Here is a 22,103-nt window from a genome sequence, read left to right on the forward strand (position 1 = left end):
ATGGGGAACATATTCACCATTAATTAGTTCCTTATTAAAGTAACAAATACTTAATTTAGAGTTATTTGGACACTAGGAGAACATATAAGGGTTAGGTTTAGGGTTAGTGTTAGGGTTACTAATAAGCAATAATTCTGAGGTTATTGAGGGAAGACTCTTAGTTAATGGCTTACTGGTTGTATAATAAGGCCATTTAGAATAAGGCATTAATAAGTACTTATTTATGACTAATTAAGAGCCAATATGTTACTAATGTGCATGTTAATAAGCAACTAATTAATGGTGAATATGTTTTCCCCATACTAAAGTGTTACCGTTATTTTTTTTGTTTGTTTTTTGATGTTGTTTTACTTTTGTAGCTGTATGTAAAAATGGCTGGTTGCATCAGCTCTGCTCTTTTAATGTCTTTGTGTTCTTTGATGTTTGATGTTTCCCTCTTACACACATGCTTATGTGTACTATGGCTATTAGTTTTTTTTTCTTCCTTGGCCTCAGTCTGGATCCCCTCTCCAGGGGCCGAGGTTTAGACTGATTTTTTTTGTTTCTCACCCTCCCTCAGCGTTTACCTATTTCTCACCTTTTTTGTAAGGGGCACCGGAAGTTGGCAGACCCGTCAGCGATCCTGTTCTGTCTCCCTGTAATGTTTGTCTGCTCTTGAATGGGATTGTGCTGAAAATCTTAATTTCCCCTCGGGGATTAATAAAATATTTCTGATTCTGATTCTGATTCTGATATTAAAAAGTGAACTCAAACCATTACCCCGGGACGCACCCAGACTAAAGCAATGACAGCTTGATCCAATAAGCCTTGCAAAGCGGTAACAAGGAGCAAAGCAACGAGGTATAATATATCATCCTGTACTGTATCATCAAAGTGTCACAGTTGAACATGGCAGACAGGTTGGGCGGTTGCAAAACAGTCAACAACAGTACTGCAACCAGCACGGTTGAAAGGCTTTGCATAGAAATGACATTTTATCACTTGCACAAAACCTGAAGGACAAAATCTCTATGCTGGCTGGGAAATGCACCTGACAAATTATGTTTGGCTGAACATCAAAAAAGCATAAAAAGAGGTTAATACTAAAATGGGCAGGCTCATCGAAATGCCATGCAAAGTGTCGAATGCAGCAAATTCAACATTACCTCAGCATGCGTGTTTAGTGTGTCTTGGATGTGTTTACGCTTACCTCTTCGGCATGAGCGTCACAAAGTTTGTTGCCTGACAAGAGTTTATTCTTCAAGCTTTTGTTCTGAAAGATGAGAGAGAGAATGAGGATATTAATGTCTGGCAGCAGGGGTGAAGTAATAGGGTAGGTGGGGATGTTGTACCAGGTGCCCCGAACACATGGGGGATTTGAAGTTTTTTTTTCTACCATTTAAACATACCGTATTTTCCAGACTTAAAATCTTTTTTTTTTCCCAAAACTCGACAGTGCGCCTTATAATCCGGTGCGCCTAAAGTAAGGAATAAGTTTGGTTGAGTTTACCCACCTCGAAGCAATTTCATTTGGTACATGGTGTAATGATAAGTGTGACCAGTAGATGGCAGTCAAACATAAGAGATAAGTGTAGGCTGCACCGTTTGATGTGCTTCAACATACGAGTATTATTATAGTGTGTTAATAAGGTAAGACACTATTTGGCGTTTCGTTTCGCAATATTATGCAAAAGCAACTTTTCTTACCCACTGGTACCTGCTGATCTGTATTTGGGATCTGAATAAATCCTGAAAAATTGCGCGATTCCGCCTTTGTAGTCCGTGCCGACCCGTAGTCGATAAGCTTCTTCTTTTTATCTATCTTCTTGTAATGTGGCATACATCCTTCGCTGTTGCCATTTCTAATACAAAGTTCTGTAAATTTCTTACTTATATCAGTCAGTAAACTCGCCATGAAAGCGCTAAAACATACCGGTGTAGTGAGTTTACATTATTCACCCAAGGAACTTTAGTTATTAGAGAGTTCCAGTCAGACAATTTTTCACGGGACACATTTCCGGTGTTGTTGTTTCCGGATGAGGAGATACTGCTCCGTTATTGATTTAAGTAAAGTCTGAATGTCATTAAAACAGTTAGCTCCATCTTTTGACACTTCTTCCACTCCCGTCCTTGCACGCTACACCGCTACAACAAAGATGGCGGGGAGAAGACGCTGCCGAAGGTGAGCCACGTAAATAAGACCGCCCACAAAATGGCGCATACTGAAGCGACTGTCAGAAAGCGGCTTGAAGATGATCTGTAAAACATAATCTATGCAACATTTTGACCAAAGAACCACCGTTACATGTTATGTAGACCACAAGGAAGTGTTTTACATTTAGAAAAAAATAAAATAATATGATCCCTTTAATGGGCCATATAATCCGGTGCGCCTTTTGTATGAAAATAGACCTGACTAGACCCACTCATCGGCAGTGCACTTTATAATCCGGTGCGCCCTATGGTCCGGAAAATACGGTATACATTATAAAATAAGACATCAGGAATGTTATTATAAAAATGTACAAATAAGGTTGCTTGAATCAAATTAAGTATGTATAAGACTATCTATACCCCTTATAAGAAATATTAAATGGTTTGTTCCATCTGGATAGGCAAACTAGCTTGGAATACTTCACTCGACACAGACGTCATAACGTCGTCAAAGCTCACTTTTGCACATTCACACACAGCACTAACATTTTGGAACGAGGATGAGGGTGACAGCAGAAAGGTGAAAATATAATACAGCATAGGAGAAAGTTGTGTACACGTTTCACTTTTGCATCTCAATACCCGTAACTGTGGTGCGTTCAAGGACCCCACATTAAAGTTAGAAACAGAGGTGTCCCAAGTTTTTAAAGACAGGCAGGGCTAATCTACCAGGAGATGCACAAATAATAATAAAATCAAAATGATAATAATGTATTATTATGAATCGTAATATCCACTAATGATAATCCTATGTGTAATCTCTACTCTAAAGAAAAGGAAAGGACATTTGACAGATTTATATACACATTTATAATAATAATAATAATAATAGATTGTATTTGTATAAAGCACTTTATATTGAGTAAACAATCTCAAAGTGCTACAGTGTATTAACAAAAAAATAAAATAATTTAAAAAAGATAATAAAGAAATAAATAAAAATAAAAACTAGAACAGCCAAATAGTTATAGCTAGTATGCACATATTTAAAAAAAAATGGCTTTTTTAAAAAGAAGGGCTTTTAAGCCTTTTTTAAAAGCATCCACAGTCTGTGGTGCCCTCAGATGGTCAGGTAGAGCGTTCCGCAGACTGGGAGCAGAAAGCCCAGTCTCATTTAAGTATATATATATATATATATATATATATATATATATATATATATATATATATATATATATATATATACATTTGTCTTTGGCAGCTTAGTCACAGATGGTCATGCTAATTTGTGCTCTTGGGTCAGGTCAGACACTTATTTCGATTTGATGTTTAATTTTTTATTTTATTTATTTTCAAGTTTTGTAATGGTACTTTAAGTATTATTAATAGTTTGTTTTTTTATTTAAATAGTTTTGTCATCCTATTTTAGTCAATTATTAGTAATATATTTTCAGTTATAATGAGTGTTGTAATCATACACGTCCTACAATGCACCTGCTGTGAACCTGTTTTTTATGTTTTATTTATTTATTTATTCTTTTTTTATCGTGCTCTGTTTGTGTTGTGTTGTGCTTGCTCGTTTCTCTTGTGTTATCTTTTAACCTGCCCACTTTGGCTACCCCTGTGGTAAATTTTAAATGTGCTTTATAAATAAACTTGATTTGATTTGATTTGATTTATACAATGCACTTATTTAATTATAATTTTCACATTTTAACTTGATGTTTTGTTGATACGGAACATTCATGTTTGTTGACAACACCTAGCATGGCTGTACAAGCCAATTCTTGAGTGACAGTCCCTGTTGCACTTAGTGCAAACATGTGTAGAGACTTCGTCCCGCTCCTGCAGTGCGATGGTATTTGCAGTACGTTTCCTCCGGTCTCTCTTCTCCTCTGCGAGCTGGCCTCTCCTCAAATCAGCCTCTGCAATACCCCGTCTAACCGCTTGACGCCAGACATTTCGGTTCTCCACCAGTAATCTCCCAGCTGTCTAGAGGAATGTTACACGCCCTCAGATCTCTCTTGCATGCGTCCTTGAAACAAAATATATATACAGTATATATATATATATATATATATATATATATATATATATATATATATATATATATATATATATATATATATATATATATATATATATATATATATATATATATTTATGTGTGTGTACCGGTATATATATACTATTTTGAATGGAGAATCAATTTGAATCAATAATTGATTCTGAATCGTGTGGTTCCCAAAGATTCACAGCCATTATTTAATGCATGTAAACACACCAAGTGTGTGTATGGGGCAGCGACATTTGGATTTACGGTGTATTTGGAGGGGGGGGGGCCTTTAGGAGTCCTGTGTATGGGGGACCAGAATTTGATGCAACGCCCCTGTCTGGCAGTCTTACTCTAGTTCATGTGTACTTTTACATGTTGTGTTATTTTACGCCTCACTTTCCCAGGCTATGCTGGCACTATGACGCTGCCCAGCAGACACGAGACTTTAAAACAACGTTCATAACTTGCTGAAGTAGCTCCTGACGTTGAGCAACTCAAACATAACGTTGAAACAACATGCTTTTTGACGACGAGTAATTGTAAATTGTCAGGCTGTGACGTTCATTTGACTATTGAAATGTGGTCATTTCCCAACCAACAACGTGGATCCAACGTTGGACATCAACGTTGTCTCAATTTATTAATACAACTATTTTGCAACGTTGTTTAAAAGTCAGTTTTAAAGGACATGTGTGTATAATCAACGTTGTGGGCACTTAGATGCCTTTCAATATCCTCCTGAGAACGAGCATCCTCTGCGGTGGACATTTGTTTTTGATGTTTCGAAAATAAATTAGCCCTGGTATGCAAAATAGACATTTCCACAGCAGAGTATGGCGGTTCTCGGGAGGATACCAGTACCAGATCGGATCTAAGAGCGCCTGAAGTGCCCTCTCCTCTGAAGGAGAAATTCTTACATGGTGGTCACAAAAGCTTTTAAAATATCATCATGCCATTCTATTAGCAGTAAAGCTAATTTTTTTTTTTTATGAAAACATTCCCATTTGTTGAATGTGAATGCGTTAGATTTTGATACAGAGCGTGCCTAACGTGTTTCTGACATGCAGTCATCTCCACTCGGCACGGTGAATGGATGGCTGGCAACAACATCCCGACCACTTGCACTAATTTAATGAGTACAAGAGCCATTTGAAATAAATTATTTACGAAGATAATGGTGCTTCATTTTAAATGACTATGTCAGAAAGAGTTTTTTTTTTTTGTCTGTTTGTTTTTTCCTAGATGCTGATCGTTTCATTACCTTCGTCGGCCTCTTTTCTTCTGCTGCATTGTGACTCATGTTTAGTCAGTACCGCCTCACTACATAGAGTCGTTTGATTAATCCGTCATTGGCTGACAATGTTCATGGCGCACTTTTGTTGTTCCCGTCAGCAAGTTAATTTAAGAGTAATTTGGTCTCTTGAGCGCAACCCTCCCATTTGTCTGAGCTGGGGACCGGCACTAGGGCTGCAGCTATCAATTATTTTGGTCATCAATCAATTTATTCGATTAATCGATTAAATAAAAAAAATAAAAAAACGCTTTCTAGCCTCAATGTGTCTTTTAGGGAAAATCAATGAAATACAGTAGGAAGGGAATTTGTATGGCCCGACACATGAAACCTGACGAATTAGGTTGGTGTAGTATCTACTTGAGCCGCCGGATGGCAGTAGAGTGTTGACTATTCAAAATGCATTTTGTGGCAATTAGAGTTGCTATGTAGAGTGGCACTTTCCATCATGTTCAGCAGACTGCATTCCAAAATGATTAACCCCGTTTAAGGGGCCATATGAATCCCTTCCTTACTGTAAACAACAACTTTTTTAATGGCCGTTATTCTTTCTTATAAATGCACGTAACATTGAAAGTGCATTTTTACCTTGACAGCATCACTGTATAATACCTATGCTAACAAAAAACTGTAGCCTAAAACCAAGTAATGAATAAAGAACCAAACTAAAGAAAAGGACAAAGTATGATACATTGAGTGACAATGTATTTTATCGATTTAACATAATAAACATTTAGAAAAAGGTAGGCCTATTGAATGGAGGAGTGATGTTAGATTTTTGGACAAACAACTTGCAAACTGTAGATGCTAACATGTCCTCAAATTCCCCCGCATGTGTTTGAAAAAAAAAAATTGTTATGCAATTCAAACAAATAAGTTTGCTGCACATAAATATCAAGTAGTACAATACCATGTAGTCCAGGGGTGGGCAATTAATTTTTACCGGGGGCCGCATGAGCAACCCGAGCACTGCTGGAGGGCCACATCGACAATATTTCAATTACATTTTGCTCAATATTATATTTTATATACCGTACGATAAATAATAATAATAAAAATTAATAATAATAATAATAATTTCATTTAACCCAACTTAACTTTATACAAAAGCAGATTGCTTTTGATGGTTTTATTTTTAACACTGTCTTACACTACATTTCCTGATGTATAATACAATGCAAAAATGTCAATTTCTGCACAGGGTTAATTTAAAGTTTATCCTGCATCCTCTTTAAAAGTCCAACATTTTTCCCCGTCAGATTTGGACAACCATCTGTTGTCACACCTGCCAGCTTGTCCCATTTAAGTCCTAACATGTCCAAACACGCATTTACCTATGTGAACAAGTCATTACCTGTGGTTGTCCCTTTTAATTGACTGCATGGCTGCCAGCTACTCCGTGATTTGAAAGTCAGCAGTTATCCCACGTAAGAAGATGAGCACCTGGGCGGTGTCACGTACATCGCAGCTCTCATCCAAAGCCAGCGAAAAACAGTCAAAGTTGGCCGTTCTGTTCTTCAGCTGAAGCCCCAAGTTTCCGGGCATATCAGCGCAACAGAGTCCAATAAGCACTCCTTAATAAACTCTCCGTCAGAAAGCGCCTTACTTTTTCTGGCGATTTTGTGAGAAATGGCGGAACTTGTCCTGACGGCTGCATTCTGGGGGTGTGAAATATGGCAAAAAGTCCTTGTTGGGTTTGCAGTTTTACCATCAACGCATCAGCCTCCCTTGCGTGCTCTTCATCGGACAGATTCCGGTATTTTTCCTCGTGCTTTGTCATGTAGTGGCGATTCAAATTATATTCTTTAAAGGCCTACTGAAACCCACTACTACCGACCACGCAGTCTGATAGTTTATATATCAATGATGAAATCTTAACATTATAACACATGCGAATACGGCCGGGTTAACTTATAAAGTGACATTTTAAATTTGCCGCTAAACTTCCGGTTCGAAACGCCTCTGAGGATGACGTATGCGCGTGACGTAGACCGGCGAACACGGGTATGCCTTCCACATTGAAGCCAATACGAAAAAGCTCTGTTTTCATTTCATAATTCCACAGTATTCTGGACATCTGTGTTCGTGAATCTGTTTCAATCATGTTCATTGCATTATGGAGAAGGAAGCTGAGCAAGCAAAGAAGAAAGTTGTCGGTGCGAAATGGACGTATTTTTCAAACGTAGTCAGCCACAACAGTACACAGCCGGCGCTTCTTTGTTTACATTCCCGAAAGATGCAGTCAAGATGGAAGAACTCGGATAACAGAGACTCTAACCAGGAGGACTTTTGACTTCGATACACAGACGCCTGTAGAGAACTGGGACAACACAGACTCTTACCAGGATTACTTTGATTTGGATGACAAAGACGCAGACGTGCTACTGTGAGTATGCAGCTTTGGCTTCTAAACATTTGATCGCTTGACCGTATGTGCGCAACTTTTTTTTGCGTATGTACGTAACTTTTTAAAAATATATAAGCTTTATGAACCTTGGGTTAGGTGAACAGTCTTTTGGGCTGAGTGATTGTGTGTGTTGATCAGGTGTTTGAATTGTATTGGCGTGTTCTATGGAGCTAGGAGCTAGCAGAGGAGCTAGGAGCTAGCATAACAAACACGCAGGTGTTTTTATGCAGGATTAATTTGTGGCATATTAAATATAAGCCTGGTTGTGTTGTGGCTAATAGAGTATATATATGTCTTGTGTTTATTTACTGTTGTAGTCATTCCCAGCTGAATATCAGGTCACCCCCGGCTCTCACAGCATCTTCCCTATCTGAATAGCTTCAACTCCCCACTAGTCCTTCACTTGCACTTTACTCATCCACAAATCTTTCATCCTCGCTCAAATTAATGGGGAAATTGTCGCTTTCTCGGTCCGAATCTCTCTCACTTCATGCGGCCATCATTGTAAACAATAGGGAACTTTGCGTATATGTTCAACTGACTACGTCACGCTACTTCCGGTAGGGGCAAGCCTTTTTTTTAATCAGATACCAAAAGTTGCAATCTTTATCGTCGTTGTTCTATACTAAATCCTTTCAGCAAAAATATGGCAATATCGCGAAATGATCAAGTATGACACATAGAATAGATCTGCTATCCCCGTTTAAATAAAAAAAAATCATTTCAGTAGGCCTTTAAACACAGCAAGCTGTGTACCACACATTAAACACACGGCTTTACCTTGAATTTCTGTAAAGAAATACTTGGCAGTCCATGTCTTGTTGAAAACACGGCATTCGTCATCAACTTTTCTCTTTTTAGCGTCTCGGGGGTAACCGTGTGTGGGGAGGCGGGGCCGGCGGACCGACGGCGCCCGCTCCAAGATGGCGGCGAGGAGGCGTGGACGAGGGAGCGGCAAGGCAGGGCGCGCTGGGAGCGACGCCGCAATCAGCATAAGGTGCGTGGAGCGTGCAGCTGTGGACAGTGCAATCACCCTCTCGGGCCGTATAAGAGGGCGAGAGATGTGAACATCAAGAGAGAGACACGGAGAAAGACGACGGATGGGAGGAAACCATCCTCTGCTACCACGCGAACGACGGCGACGTGCTGCTGAAAAGCAGACGGCGGACGGAAGGAAACCATTCGTGTGCTCACGTAAGAAAAGGCAGCTGCTGAAAAGCACGCAAAAGACTCTGTTATTGAAATAATAAAGAAGTCTAAACCGTCGCACGACAATGTCTTCCCTGGATGATCCTGAGAACCCGCACGGCAGTTAGGACTGTCACACCGTGCATCACTTGTCGCTGTGCACCTTCAGTCACAGGTTACACACGGACATACGCCCATAAATAACACATTTCAAAATAAAAGCAGCACAGTTGTATTGCGCGCACGACATAGATGTTTTTTAAACTTTATTTTGTAATTTGTGATTGCCGCTGTTCACATTCACTCACGCGCATACGTCCACACGGAAGTAATACAAATAGCGCTTTTCAAAACAAAAGCAGCACCGTTGTATTGCACACTTGACATAGATACTTTTTAAAATGTATTTTGTAATTTATGATTGGCCTCACGCGGGTCGGACAGGGACGCACAAAGGGCCGGATGTGGCCCGCGGGCCGCAGAATGCCCAGGTCTGATGTAGTCTGTCTTATTCAGTTTGAAATGATGGCAAATCTCTCTCTCGTTTTCTTTGGGCCCTTTGCTCTCCTTCTGGCTTGTCATTGTTGATGAGCCATCTCACTTGACATTCCACTTTCTCCCGCCACACACACACACAGACAGCCACACACAACACACACATGCCACATGACAGGCGGCATGACATGCATCACCAATAGGCACACCGCTCTCATGGGATATGCGCTCTATTGGAGCAGTCTTGCGGAAACAATGTCTGCGTACTTCACTCATTTAACGATTTATCAAAGCAACAAAACTTTTTAAAACGTATTTTATCGATGGATCGTCGCAGCCCTAACCGGCACCAAGCATCTCCAATGTTGCGGCCTTGGGCAACAATCAAACCTGCGGTGTCAGCATAAATAGAAGCAGCACGTACTAGGACACAATCAGAGAGACGGTATACTGTACATGTGAATTACTGTACACAAACATAATGGTTGGTGGTAAATCTATGCTTGAACATGTTATGTTATTGTTGCAACCTGATGTGTATCTCTTAATTTTTTTTGTGTGTGTATCTCAACCTAATCTGGTGTAGCAAATTCCACTGTAGCTGAATTTCTGATTCAGCTGTATTTCTTCGGCAAAAGGTCGTTAAGACACTCGCACAATCTGTCAAAGCGGAATTAAACTCTCGGTTTTCTTTGGAGTCGTGTCTTTTTTTAGGCATACTTGCCAACCCTCCCGATTTTTCCGGGAGACTCCCGAATTTCAGTGCCCCTCCCGAAAATCTCCCGGGGTAACCATTCTCCCGAATTTCTCCCGATTTTTAACCGGACAACAATATTGAGGGCGTGCCGTGATGGCACTGCTTTTAGCGTCCTCTACAACCTGTCATCACGTCCGCTTTTTATCCATACAAACAGAGTGCCGGCCCAGTCACATGTTGTATGAGGCTTCTATAGACACACGTAAGTGACTGCAAGACATACTTGATCAACAGCCATGCAGGTCACACTGAGGGTGACCGAATAAACAACATTAACACTTTTACAAATATGTGCCACACTGTGAACCCACACCAAACAAAAAAGACAAACACATTTCGGGAGAACATCCGCACCATAACACAACATAAACACAACAGAACAAATACCCAGAATCCCTTGCAGTCCTAACTCTTCCGGGCTACAATATACACCCCCGCTACCACCAACCCCAGCCCCCCAACCACACCAACTTCGGCCCCGCCCGCCCACACCTCAAAACCCCGCCCCCCATCCCCATCTCCCGAATTCGGAGGTCTCAAGGTTGGCAAGTATGCTTTTAGGGTGTGTTCATTGTTCACTTGCCACGGGGCACACTCAAAAATCCGACATCGCTATCTCTCAAGTCGTACTTTTGCGTTCATCCAACTATCAGTCAGAACTCTGGCTGGACAGTAGTTAGCAAGGTGGTAGGGACAACTCTCCTGCAATTTAAAAAAAAAGCAGTGTTTGTCCCATGCAATTTTTAACGTCCAAAATATAGTTACGCTATTCAATGGAAACAAGTCAAACATTAGCGCCAGGTGGAAAATGGCCTATCCATCCAGCACATTGATTGGCGTTTAGGGCTGCCTTCTAGCCAACGTGACAACGATTGACAGCCCTCAGCAGCTGACCAATCACAGTCAGATGCAAGATGAGCGCGAGTTGGCAATATGAATTATGAACAAGTAAGACAAATGTAAAGTCCAAACAAGAGGAGTCTACTCAGGGCATTCAATCAATCACAACTGGACTGTTTGGTTTGTTATAGAACACTAAGTAGGCTTCATCAGTTCATGCTCACAGACTTAGATTGGTCAGGTCTAGTCTTGGACTGAGACTGGTCAGATCTAATCTAGCGGTTGGTGCCACAACCCTAAATATTTATACTCTAACACAAGAAGGGTGTGCCTGGGCAAGGATGGTTTCACCCTATCGCAGTAAGAAAAACAACTGTGATGCAAACGAGAAATCCTACTGTCACTGCCAACGACAGCCTTTGAATTGTAAATTCCCCTCCTTAGCATTGAGGTATTGAGGTATCTGACCAATTTAAGAATAGATCTGACTAATCTAAGTCTATGACCATGAACTGATGAAGCCTACTCGGATGAGAGGCGAAACGTCTTCGAAGACAAATCAAACAGTCCAGTTGCGATTGATTGAATGTCGTGAGAATACAAGGACCTGGATGAATGAGAACATCCATAGACAGGAGAAGTCTAGTGCTCCACTCATCGGTAGTTGTGTTGTTGACTAAGACGAAGATAAGACTAAAAATAGATACTATATATATTTAAAGACACAACTTTGTGTTATAAATTAGTTTAAAAAGCTTTTTCTCATTACATTCCAAATTTTGGCACATTTATTTTTACATTTTTACTGTTGTTTTTGAATAGATATACTATTTGAAAATACACAACATTTTAAAATTTAGCAGACAGTGTAGGTATATTTGCACAACGTATCGGTATCAGTATCGCCAGTACCAGCCTGAATTTGACTTGGTATTGGATCGGAAATAAAACCAGTGGTCTCGCACATCACTAGTTACCATATCTGAGTTACTGTGTAGAAATATGGGGAGATAACTACAAAAGTACACTTCATTCACTAGCCATGTTATAGAAAAAGGTCAGGTAGAATAATACACAATGTTGGCTATAGAGGACATACAAACCCTTTATTTATTGAACTCAAAATATTGAAATTAAATTATTTGGTGAATCTGCAAACAGCTAAAATTATGTACAAAGCAAACTAAAATCTGCTACACAATAATGTGCAACAAATAATCCTAACAAAAGAGGAGAAAAAAAAACACATTTTAAAAACATTTGTATGCACGTACAACACTTAAAAGCTTAAAACCGGAATTCAATTTTGGAATGGATGAAGCAAAGGAGTCAAATAATGTACTAGTATGATCCACTTTAAGAAACTGTTCAAACTACAAGTGTTTACAAAGTACAAGGAAGGAGAATTATGATCAACATATTGAACTTATTGAATGTAAATTGATTTACAAATTGAGAACAAAAAGTAAATGTATGTGTTTGTAGTTGCTATTATTTGGAAAAATGGGTAGGAATAAATTGCTTTCTTCCTACTCCTTTTCGGGCATGTTGTAAAGAGAAATGGAAAATATGTGATGTATCATATTAAAACTGTATACATGTTACAAAATAAACTTCAAGCCACCAACAAACAATATACATTTCCTCCACTCTGGTTGCAGATTCTTAATGAAGCCTGAGCTTGATGCTCTTTTTCTTCCTCATCCTTCCCTCATTGCAGCAGACGCTCCTATTTGTTTGGTTCATTATTTACTTCAAACCTTAAAAATCATTCCAAGATGCAAAACGATAACAATGCAGGAAGAAAAAAATACATAACACACAGTAGAGATAAAAATAGCGAGGCAACATGAGGTGAAAAAACTGTGTGGATGACTGCATTGCACAGAGTCCTTCCGCCTCAATGCAATTTAATTAGGTACGTATATCAGAAAGCTATAATATTCTCTTCAATATTATGAAAGCAATATGAAATTGTACACTTTCAAATGATTAACAATGGGCGGTCTTTTCTCCGTTATCTTTGTTGTAGCGGTGTAGCGTGCAAGGACGGGAGGGGAAGAAGTATGAAAAGATGGAGCTAACTGTTTTAATGACATTCAGATTTTACTTAAATCAATCTCCTCATCCGTGGCTCATTAGTGCAACAACACCTGAAATGTGTCCCGTGAGAAACTGTTCGACCGGAACTCTCTAATAAATAAAGTTCTTTGGGTGAATAATGTAAACTCACTATACCGGTATGTTTTAGCGCTATCATGGCGAGTTTACTGACAGATATAAGTAAGAACTTTACACTACTTTATATTAGAAATGGCAACAGCGGAGGATGAATGTCCCATAACAAGAAGATAGAGAAATAGAAGGAGTTTATCGACTACGATGTCGCCACAGACTACAAAGGAGGACGCGGACTTATGCAGATCCCAAATACAGATCAGCAGGGACCAGGAGGTAAGAAAAGTTGCTTTTCCATAATATTGCGAAAAAAAACACCAGATAATATGTCTTACTTTATACACACACCATAATAATACTCGTATGTTGAAGCACAATACAATCCATCAAGCAGTGCGGCTTCATAGCTTACCAAACTCGTACTAAAACATTTTGATAGATTTTTGAGCGCCGTGTGTAATGTTCTATATTTTCAATGGAACATATAAAATGTTGGTGTTGTTTACTTGAGTCATATTGCAGTCTACACGTATCTCTTATGTGTGACTGCCATCATATTGCAGTCTACACATATCTCTTATGTGTGACAGCCATCTACTGGTCACACTTATCATTTCACCATGTACCAAATAAAATAGCCTCGAGGTCGGTAAGCACAACCAAAATGATTACTTACGTTAGGCGCACCGGGTTATAAGGCGCACTGTCGAGTTTTGAGAAGATAAAAGGATTTTAAGTGTGCCTTATAGTCCGAAAAATACGGTAAGTTGTATTTTCGCCTCATTCCTGTTAGAATCATGCGTGTAACTAAGACATTAAAGTACCAGTAGAGTGGAAAAACAAGATGCCTCTTTATTGAAGCTATTATCACATATATCCTAGTTATGACCCTAAACAATTTCCAAAGTTTGTGAATAAATAGGTATGATGAAAATAGTATCAATCTCATGCAGATTCCCCAGCCATTTTGAGAGATAATGAAGAAACCAGTCACATGATCGCATGACGTCACAATAGGAACCAAAAATACCTTCCCTGTCAACAACAGTGCTAATCAAGCAGACTTTGTGAGAGCCAACAATGATTACCTTTGGAAAAATTATGTTCTAGAACCTCATATTTTTCAGCCCTGAACACAAGGAGGATGAGCAATACGTTTTAGAAAGTGCAGCTTTATTGAAACACTGGCATCCGCAGCATTGCTAGGTGCTAAACATACAAACTAACCATATTAAACAATAATAAAACAAACACATATTGTAATAATAATTCCACCCTCGCTGGGATGTCAACCGACGGGACGTTCACATTATTCCGTTTAGATGAAGATTCAGTCGCTATCCTCACCAAGGGTTAATCAAAGTTACTGCAACATGCGTATTTTTTCCCACTTTCTTGGTCCATGGCCACATTTGTCTACTAGCAGATGAGAGATGCATGAATTATAATCAAAATGTACTTTTAACGAGTTTGAGACGGAGCATAAGTTGCCGTCGGCTTATGGTGTGTCAACAACAGCAATGTAAGCTAGCATTAGCTCACTGCTAACAATGTGCCGCTAAAATAGACTGTCTGTGTTAGCATTTCCAATAACAATATCACTTTTGTTTGGTTCATTTTCATGTCACGACATGTAAATGGATTACTGTTGGCGGTTTCTGGATGTTTTTAGAGAGTATAATGGGCGCAACACATCTGTTTACTTAATTGTCAGCTATCTATTTATGATTTAGAAAAAAGCCAAGCATAAGGTTTGTGAATGATAGCACATTTCTTAATAATGTTTGCGGATTTCCACTTGATTGATCTAATAACGTGGTGAGAGTGCGGAAGTGTTTCACTCCAGCGACGTAGAATCTACGGAAATTACCGAAGGTGTTTAAAGTGGAATGTTCAAAATGGCTGACTGAATTTGTGGCATTTTGTGACATTTTAGACGTTTTTTTCATTGTAAATACAATTAGATATGGTTGATGGATAAAATGAAACACAAATAAGTACCGTATTTTTCGAACAATAGAGCGCACCGGATTAGAAGGCGCACTGCCGATGAGCGGGTCTATTCAGGTCTATTTTCATACAAAACCGGATTGTAAGGTGCATTAAAGGGTCATATTATGATTTTTCTCTAAATGTAAAACACTATCTTGTGGTCTACATCAGTGGTCCCCAACCACCGGGCCGCGGACCGGTACCGATTGGTACCGGGCCGCACAAGAAATAAAAAAATAAAATACAAAAAAATGTTTTTATTTATTTATTATTATTTTTTATGAAATTAACATAAAAATCACAATATATACATTATATATCAATATAGATCAATACAGTCTGCAGGGATACAGTCCGTAAGCACACATGATTGTATTTATTTATGTAAAAAAATAAAAAAAAATAAAAAAATATCTTACCCTTATGTTCAATGTGGCACCAATCCAATTCATAAGTCATACTAAAAACATTTTGACAGTGTGTAATGTTCTATATTCTCAATAGATAGATAGATAGATAGATAGTACTTTATTGATTCCTTTAGGGGAGTTCCCTCAGGAAAATTTAAATTCCAGCAGCAGTGTACAGAATTGAGATCAAATTAAAAAAGTAAAAAGTAAATAATGGGGGTATGAATGGAAATAAAATACAAAATATAACGATAAGAATAAAAATAAAAAGCAACAATAAGAATACAAATATAACAGTAAAAATAAGAATATAACAAGAGAAACTAGGCAGTAGTGGAATATTTAAAGTGTAGTGTTGTTTACTGGCATCATCTTGCAGTTTACACGTATCTCTTATGTATGACTGCCATCTACCGGTTACACCATGTACCAAATAAAATTGCTTCGAGGTCGGTAAGCACAACCAGAATTATGCCGGACATCAGGCGCACCGGGTTATTAGGCGCACACAGGATTTTAAGTGCGCCTTATAGTCCGAAAAATAGTGGGACTATGCAGGACTATCTGCAGTGTACTCAAACAACAACCAGGTAGCATCTGTGAGCAGATAATACTGTATCATCAATACAATACATATCATCTCTTTTTCTCTTTCGGACTTGATAGATGAAACCACAACTAACCCAGACCGATAGTCCCCCTTTTATTCTCATTAGACAAAGTACCTTTTATCCAAATGAAAATAAACCAGTATTTAAAATATAAGGGGAAAGGGAGCCACACTAAGGAGGCTGAAGACAAACTAGACAAATTCAAGCCAAGTGTTTTTCTGTTAAGTATACTGTACATGCACCACGAGCAATTGGAACTGAGCTAATGAGCTGGCGTAGCAATCGGTTTTGTGATCCAGTGAGGCAAATCTGGCCCAGTATCAATTCCACACAGTTGCACCTCCGCTCGCTCCTACAGAGGGACCACCACACGAGGACATGTACAACTGGCAGCTGTCACAAAATCTGATCTCCATAAGCCCCTGGACATACTCTGAGTGAAAATGAGATCCTCTAGAGTCTGTCTGTCACAGTGCATTATGCAAAATGCAATACTTCGAGCTGTACATGTCCAAACGCGTTAGTCCTGGAGAGCAGTGTATATGTGGAACTTAAAATAAAAGAACATTTTCATATTCATATGTTGTTCTGTGTGCTTTAAAAAAAACAAAAAACGGCAACAGTTCAACATACTGTATGGGTTACACCATCTGTCTCAGCCACGGTCTGATCACATTTTTGCCTTAAGTTATTGTAGTGCTGACAGATACAATATTTATTATTGTATATATTCATGCAAGTTTTAAAATGAAAAAAATATACAGTACAGGCCAAACGTTTGGACACAGCTTCTCCTCATTCAATGCGTTTTCTTTATTTTCATGACTATTTACATTGTAGATTGTCACTGAAGGCATCACAGCTATGAATGAACACAGGTGGAGTTATGTACTTAACACAAAAAGGGTGAAATAACTGAAAACATGTTTTATATTCTAGTTTCTTCAAAATAGCCACCCTTTGCTGGGATTACTTTTTCGCACACTCTTGGCATTCTCTCGACGAGCTGAAATGGTTTTCACTTCACAGGTGTGCTTGAAGCTCATCGAGAGAATGCCAAGAGTGTGCAAAGCAGTAATCAGAGCAAAGGGTGGCTATTTTGAAGAAACTAGCATATAAATCATGTTTTCAGTTATTTCACCTTTTTTAAAACTGACAGAGAGGGGTCAGCGGATGCTGAAGTGCATAGTGCAAAGACTTTCTGCACAGTCAGTTGCTACAGAGCTCCAAACTTCATGTGACCTTCCAATTAGCCCACGTACAGTACACAGAGAGCTTCATGGAATGGGTTTCCATGGCCATAGATCACCAAGTCCAATGCAAAGCGTCGGATGCAGTGGTGTAGAGCAGTGGTCCCCAACCACCGGGCAGCGGCCCGGACCGATTGGTACCGGGCCGCGCAAGAAATTTAATTAAAAATAAAAATAAACATGTTTTTTTTAATTAAATCAACATAAAAAACACTATGTATACATTATATATCAATATAGATCAATACAGTCTGCAGGGATACAGTCCGTAAGCACACATGATTGTATTTCTTTATGAAAAAAAATAAAATAAAAAAATAAAAATAAAAATACCCCCCACCCGGTCTGTGGGACAAATTTTCAAGCGTTGACCGGTCCCCAGCTACAAAAAGGTTGGGGACCACTGGTGTAAAGCACGTCGCCACTGGACTCTAGAGCAGTGGAGACGCCTTCTCTGGAGTGATGAATCACGCTTTTCCATCTGGCAATCTGATGGACGAGTCTGGGTTTGGAAGTTGCCAGGAGAACGGTACATTTCGGACTACATTGTGCCGAGTGTGCAATTTGGTGGACGAGGAATTATGGTGTGGGGTTGTTTTTCAGGATGTGGGCTTGGCCCCTTAGTTCCGTAAAAGGAACTTTGAATGCTCCAGGATACCAAAAAATGTTGGACATTACCATGCTCCCAACCTTGGGGGAACAGTTTGGAGCGGGCCCCTTCCTCTTCCAACATGACTGTGCACCAGTGCACAAAGCAAGGTCCATAAAGACATGGATGACGGAGTCTGGTGTGGATGAACTTGACTGGCCTGCGCAGAGTCCTGGCCTGAACCCGATAGAACACCTTTGGGATGATTTAGAACGAAGACTTAGAGCCAGGTCTTCTCGACCAACATCATCATTGTGTGACCTCACCAATTCATTCTTTTGGAAGAACGGTGGAAAATTCCTATAAACACACTCCTCAACCTTGTGGACAGCCTTCCCAGAAGAGTTGAAGCTGTAATAGCTGCAAAAGGTGGACCGACATCATATTGAACCCTATGGGTTAGGAATGGGATGACACTTCAAGTTCATATGTGAGTCAAGGCAGGTGGCCAAATACTTTTTGATAATATAGTGTATATTCGATTTATAGTCACATATGAAAAAAGCCTGGGTCAGATATGAAAAACTCGGAATTGCACTGTTCACACTGACTTGAAAAAATCAATTGCAGGTCGCATATGGGCAAAACAATCGGAATTGGCCTGTTGAATGAAGAAGGTCTCAAAGACAATAACAAAGACATGCAGCAGGGATGTGCACAAAGATCAAACAGGTGTAGGAAAAAATGCAAAAGGCAAAGCAACATGTTGAGGAACAAAGCAAAATGATCCTTCTTATTTCAGCCCCGTCCAGTAGACAGGTTTGGCAACCAGGCACGGGATTGTTCTGAAGGCCAGCGCTCAGACCAGAGGAATGAAGGTAAAGGGGACGTGAAACAAAAAAAGGAAGTGAAGGGGTAAATGGACAGGAAATAATACAGTACAATAAATTAATAATAACTCTCATGTGAGATCATGACAGTGTAAGAGCTGCTTCTTCCTACTCCTTTTTGGACATTAATTCTGCAATTGTGTTATAGTGACTTACTAATAATAAGCAAGTTCAGAAACAAATAAAACCCATACCATTGTTACGCAAAGGGATTTTCTTTACCAACTAAACTTCAATAATGTATTCCAAGAGCAAATGATTAACATCTTGATAGCAGTTTACATGTATTACATATACAAATGTACAAGGTGGACTTAGTGGAGATTTAATGGTTTACACCAGACCTTTAAAATCAATTTCAAGATCGGCTTCGCACACTCAGAGAATTCAACTGAAAATCTGATCGTTACATACTACATCAATGTTGTCATATTGATTTTAGTCCTATCAATATTGAATTGACGTGGAGACAAAACCATGCTACAGCACTTAAATAAGTCAGTATTTGAAAGTTTATCGGTAGCCTAACTGTTCTGGAAGTAAATCCTTGCATTTTATTTTTTTTATATAACTGTGACACCATGCTTCAGACAAATGTAATTAAATGTAAAAAAAATATCAATGTTTGTACTAGTAGGGTTGTACGTACATTTGAATATAAATCAATGGATGGGTCTTATGCCTTATAACTATAGTTATATATTTCTTAATAAAAGATGAACAACTGCATTACACAAGAACCACTGAGTGTAGTTATGATGTATCGCCACCTAAGATGTAGGGCCAAATCTATTTGTGACAATTATGTGTAATGTTCTATTAATAATTTTAGGCTTAGTACCAATAGCAAGAATCATTGGAAAGACGTTTAGTGGCAGTCGTACTTCCAGTGCATGTAAACTGAGACATTGCAGAGATGTGTTAAATATTGGTGAACAAACTGTGTTGGTAACGATTAATGTTTTCATGTACGAGGGTTAAGTTAAGCAAACTTTAGGATTCGAGGAAACCTTAAATCTACCACTTTGGCCAAGCTGGGAACAATTGTTAACTTATCAAATAACTACTGTATGTTTTTTTGTGCAAAATTTGTAAAAACATTGCTAATTATATATATATATGTATATATATATATATATATATATATATATATATATATATATATATATATATATATATATATATATATATATATATATATATATATATATATATATATATATATATATATATATGTATATAATTGTAGCTTATCAAAGGGATGAAAGTGCATATTTGCATTCATTTTCGATGAACATATAAGGCCTGATTTACGAAAGATTTGCGTGTACTAAAACATGTGCAAACCTGATAGCACGCTTAAACTGATGTACTAAACGTGTGCAAAGTGGGTGGCGTCTTTTAAGTGAGTAGAATAAGGCGTGCAATCCATTTTGCGTCTCTGTCTTCATTAATATGGAGAATACCGTAGTTTCCAGGCTATAGAGCGCACCGGGATATAAGCAGCACCCATTACATTTTAGAATAAATAAATATTTTCCATATATTAGCCGCACAGGACTATAAGCCACAAACCTATACATTGTGAAATGAGTATTTTACACATAAATATTTTATAAATGTTGATATTTTTTTGACATACCTTAATTGTTTTTAAACGGTGTCTGTAACAGGGCAGTAAAACGGGGAATCAAACAAAACAGAAGCCACTAGCTGTGGAAGCCAGGTCTCCAATCATCTAAACAGACTGAGTAAGTCCACTGTGACATTTTGGTGACTTTATGAAACTGAAACAATACAAAAAGAATGCCGTTGTAAGTTAATAATACTAACACAGACACTCGTAGATGTATTAGCATATTAGCTAATGCTAATGACACTAGCTTCATTACATTACGATTGTACGAAAAAATATGCATGAGAACACTCCTGCAGACATCACACATAGGACGGTTTAGGAAGTAATAATTGTTTTAGTTATACTGTAGAATGATAAAACGAATGATGAATGAAGAATTAATACGAGTAGAAATGCAATGGACAACTAGAAGACGGAACAAGACTTCTACTTCTGGTTTAAGGCTCAGGCTAAACAGAAGGGCAACGCAGCACAGTAGCACCTGCAGTGAGCGAACACGTCAAAAAGAAAACGCAATAGAACAAACAATAACACACCTATTCAGTGTATTTTTTTTAAATTTTGTATTACTTGCATTATGGCCATCAGCAAAGAAACATCGACAAATTAGCCGCACCCTTTTATCAGCCGCAGGGTTTAAAGCCTAAAAAAAAAGTAGCGGGTTATAGTCCGGATTTTACGGTATATGCTGATTATCAAAAGGGCCACAATGCTAGCAGGAGAAAATGCTAATATATTATACAGTGTGATTCATCAACACCTGTTAGTATTTTGCGTGCACTATTTGGCGTTTTATTTAGCAGGTCTTAAAAGTATGTGCAAACGGACATATGACTGACAGTGAATCCTCCGTCATACGTGTGTGTTTTAACATATTCGCATGATCTGTCAGAAATAAAAAAATATGGTCTATTCAGCAACACCCTTTTATAATTTTATAGCTGCGTGCCTGGTGTTTAGGGGCTGATTAAAACACATTGAATGGATGCGTTTTTTTAATGCTGTTCATTTTTTTTATTGTATAATATGGATTATTAACATATCTCTCAAATGGACAAAACTTCTTGAAGTATGCATTTTTCTGCATCTTGAGCACAGCAAGTGCAGTCCCTCTCCCATGAGCGCACCTCTCGGGCTGAAAAAAAACAAGTGGGTTCCGTTGTTGATGCACTTTGTACTGTGTCTAAAATGCCCATAAAAAGTGGTAAGTCTCTCATGCATGTTCAAAAACACGGCAAACAGGAATATGACATCATGACTGTGCAGTAAAGGAGTGTCTTGTGGTGATGCCCACATAGTACACGCAAAAATCCTCCTTTAAATACCATCTCAGTGGCCTTGTGGTTAGAGTGTCCGCCCTGTGGCTGGAAGGTCGTG

General features: G+C 38.7%; 1 protein-coding gene across 1 annotated transcript in view; it reads right to left on the reverse strand.

The window, feature by feature from the left end:
• Positions 1-22,103, reverse strand: part of luzp2 (leucine zipper protein 2) — a 450,776-nt gene that overhangs the window by 124,684 nt on the left and 303,989 nt on the right. The window contains exon 6 of the mRNA XM_062033084.1: positions 1,190-1,252. Within this exon, the coding sequence (XP_061889068.1) occupies positions 1,190-1,252 (63 nt within the window). The remainder of the gene's footprint in view (positions 1-1,189; positions 1,253-22,103) is intronic.

This window comes from Entelurus aequoreus, linkage group LG02 (assembly GCF_033978785.1).
Source record: "Entelurus aequoreus isolate RoL-2023_Sb linkage group LG02, RoL_Eaeq_v1.1, whole genome shotgun sequence".
NCBI lineage: Eukaryota > Metazoa > Chordata > Actinopteri > Syngnathiformes > Syngnathidae > Entelurus > Entelurus aequoreus.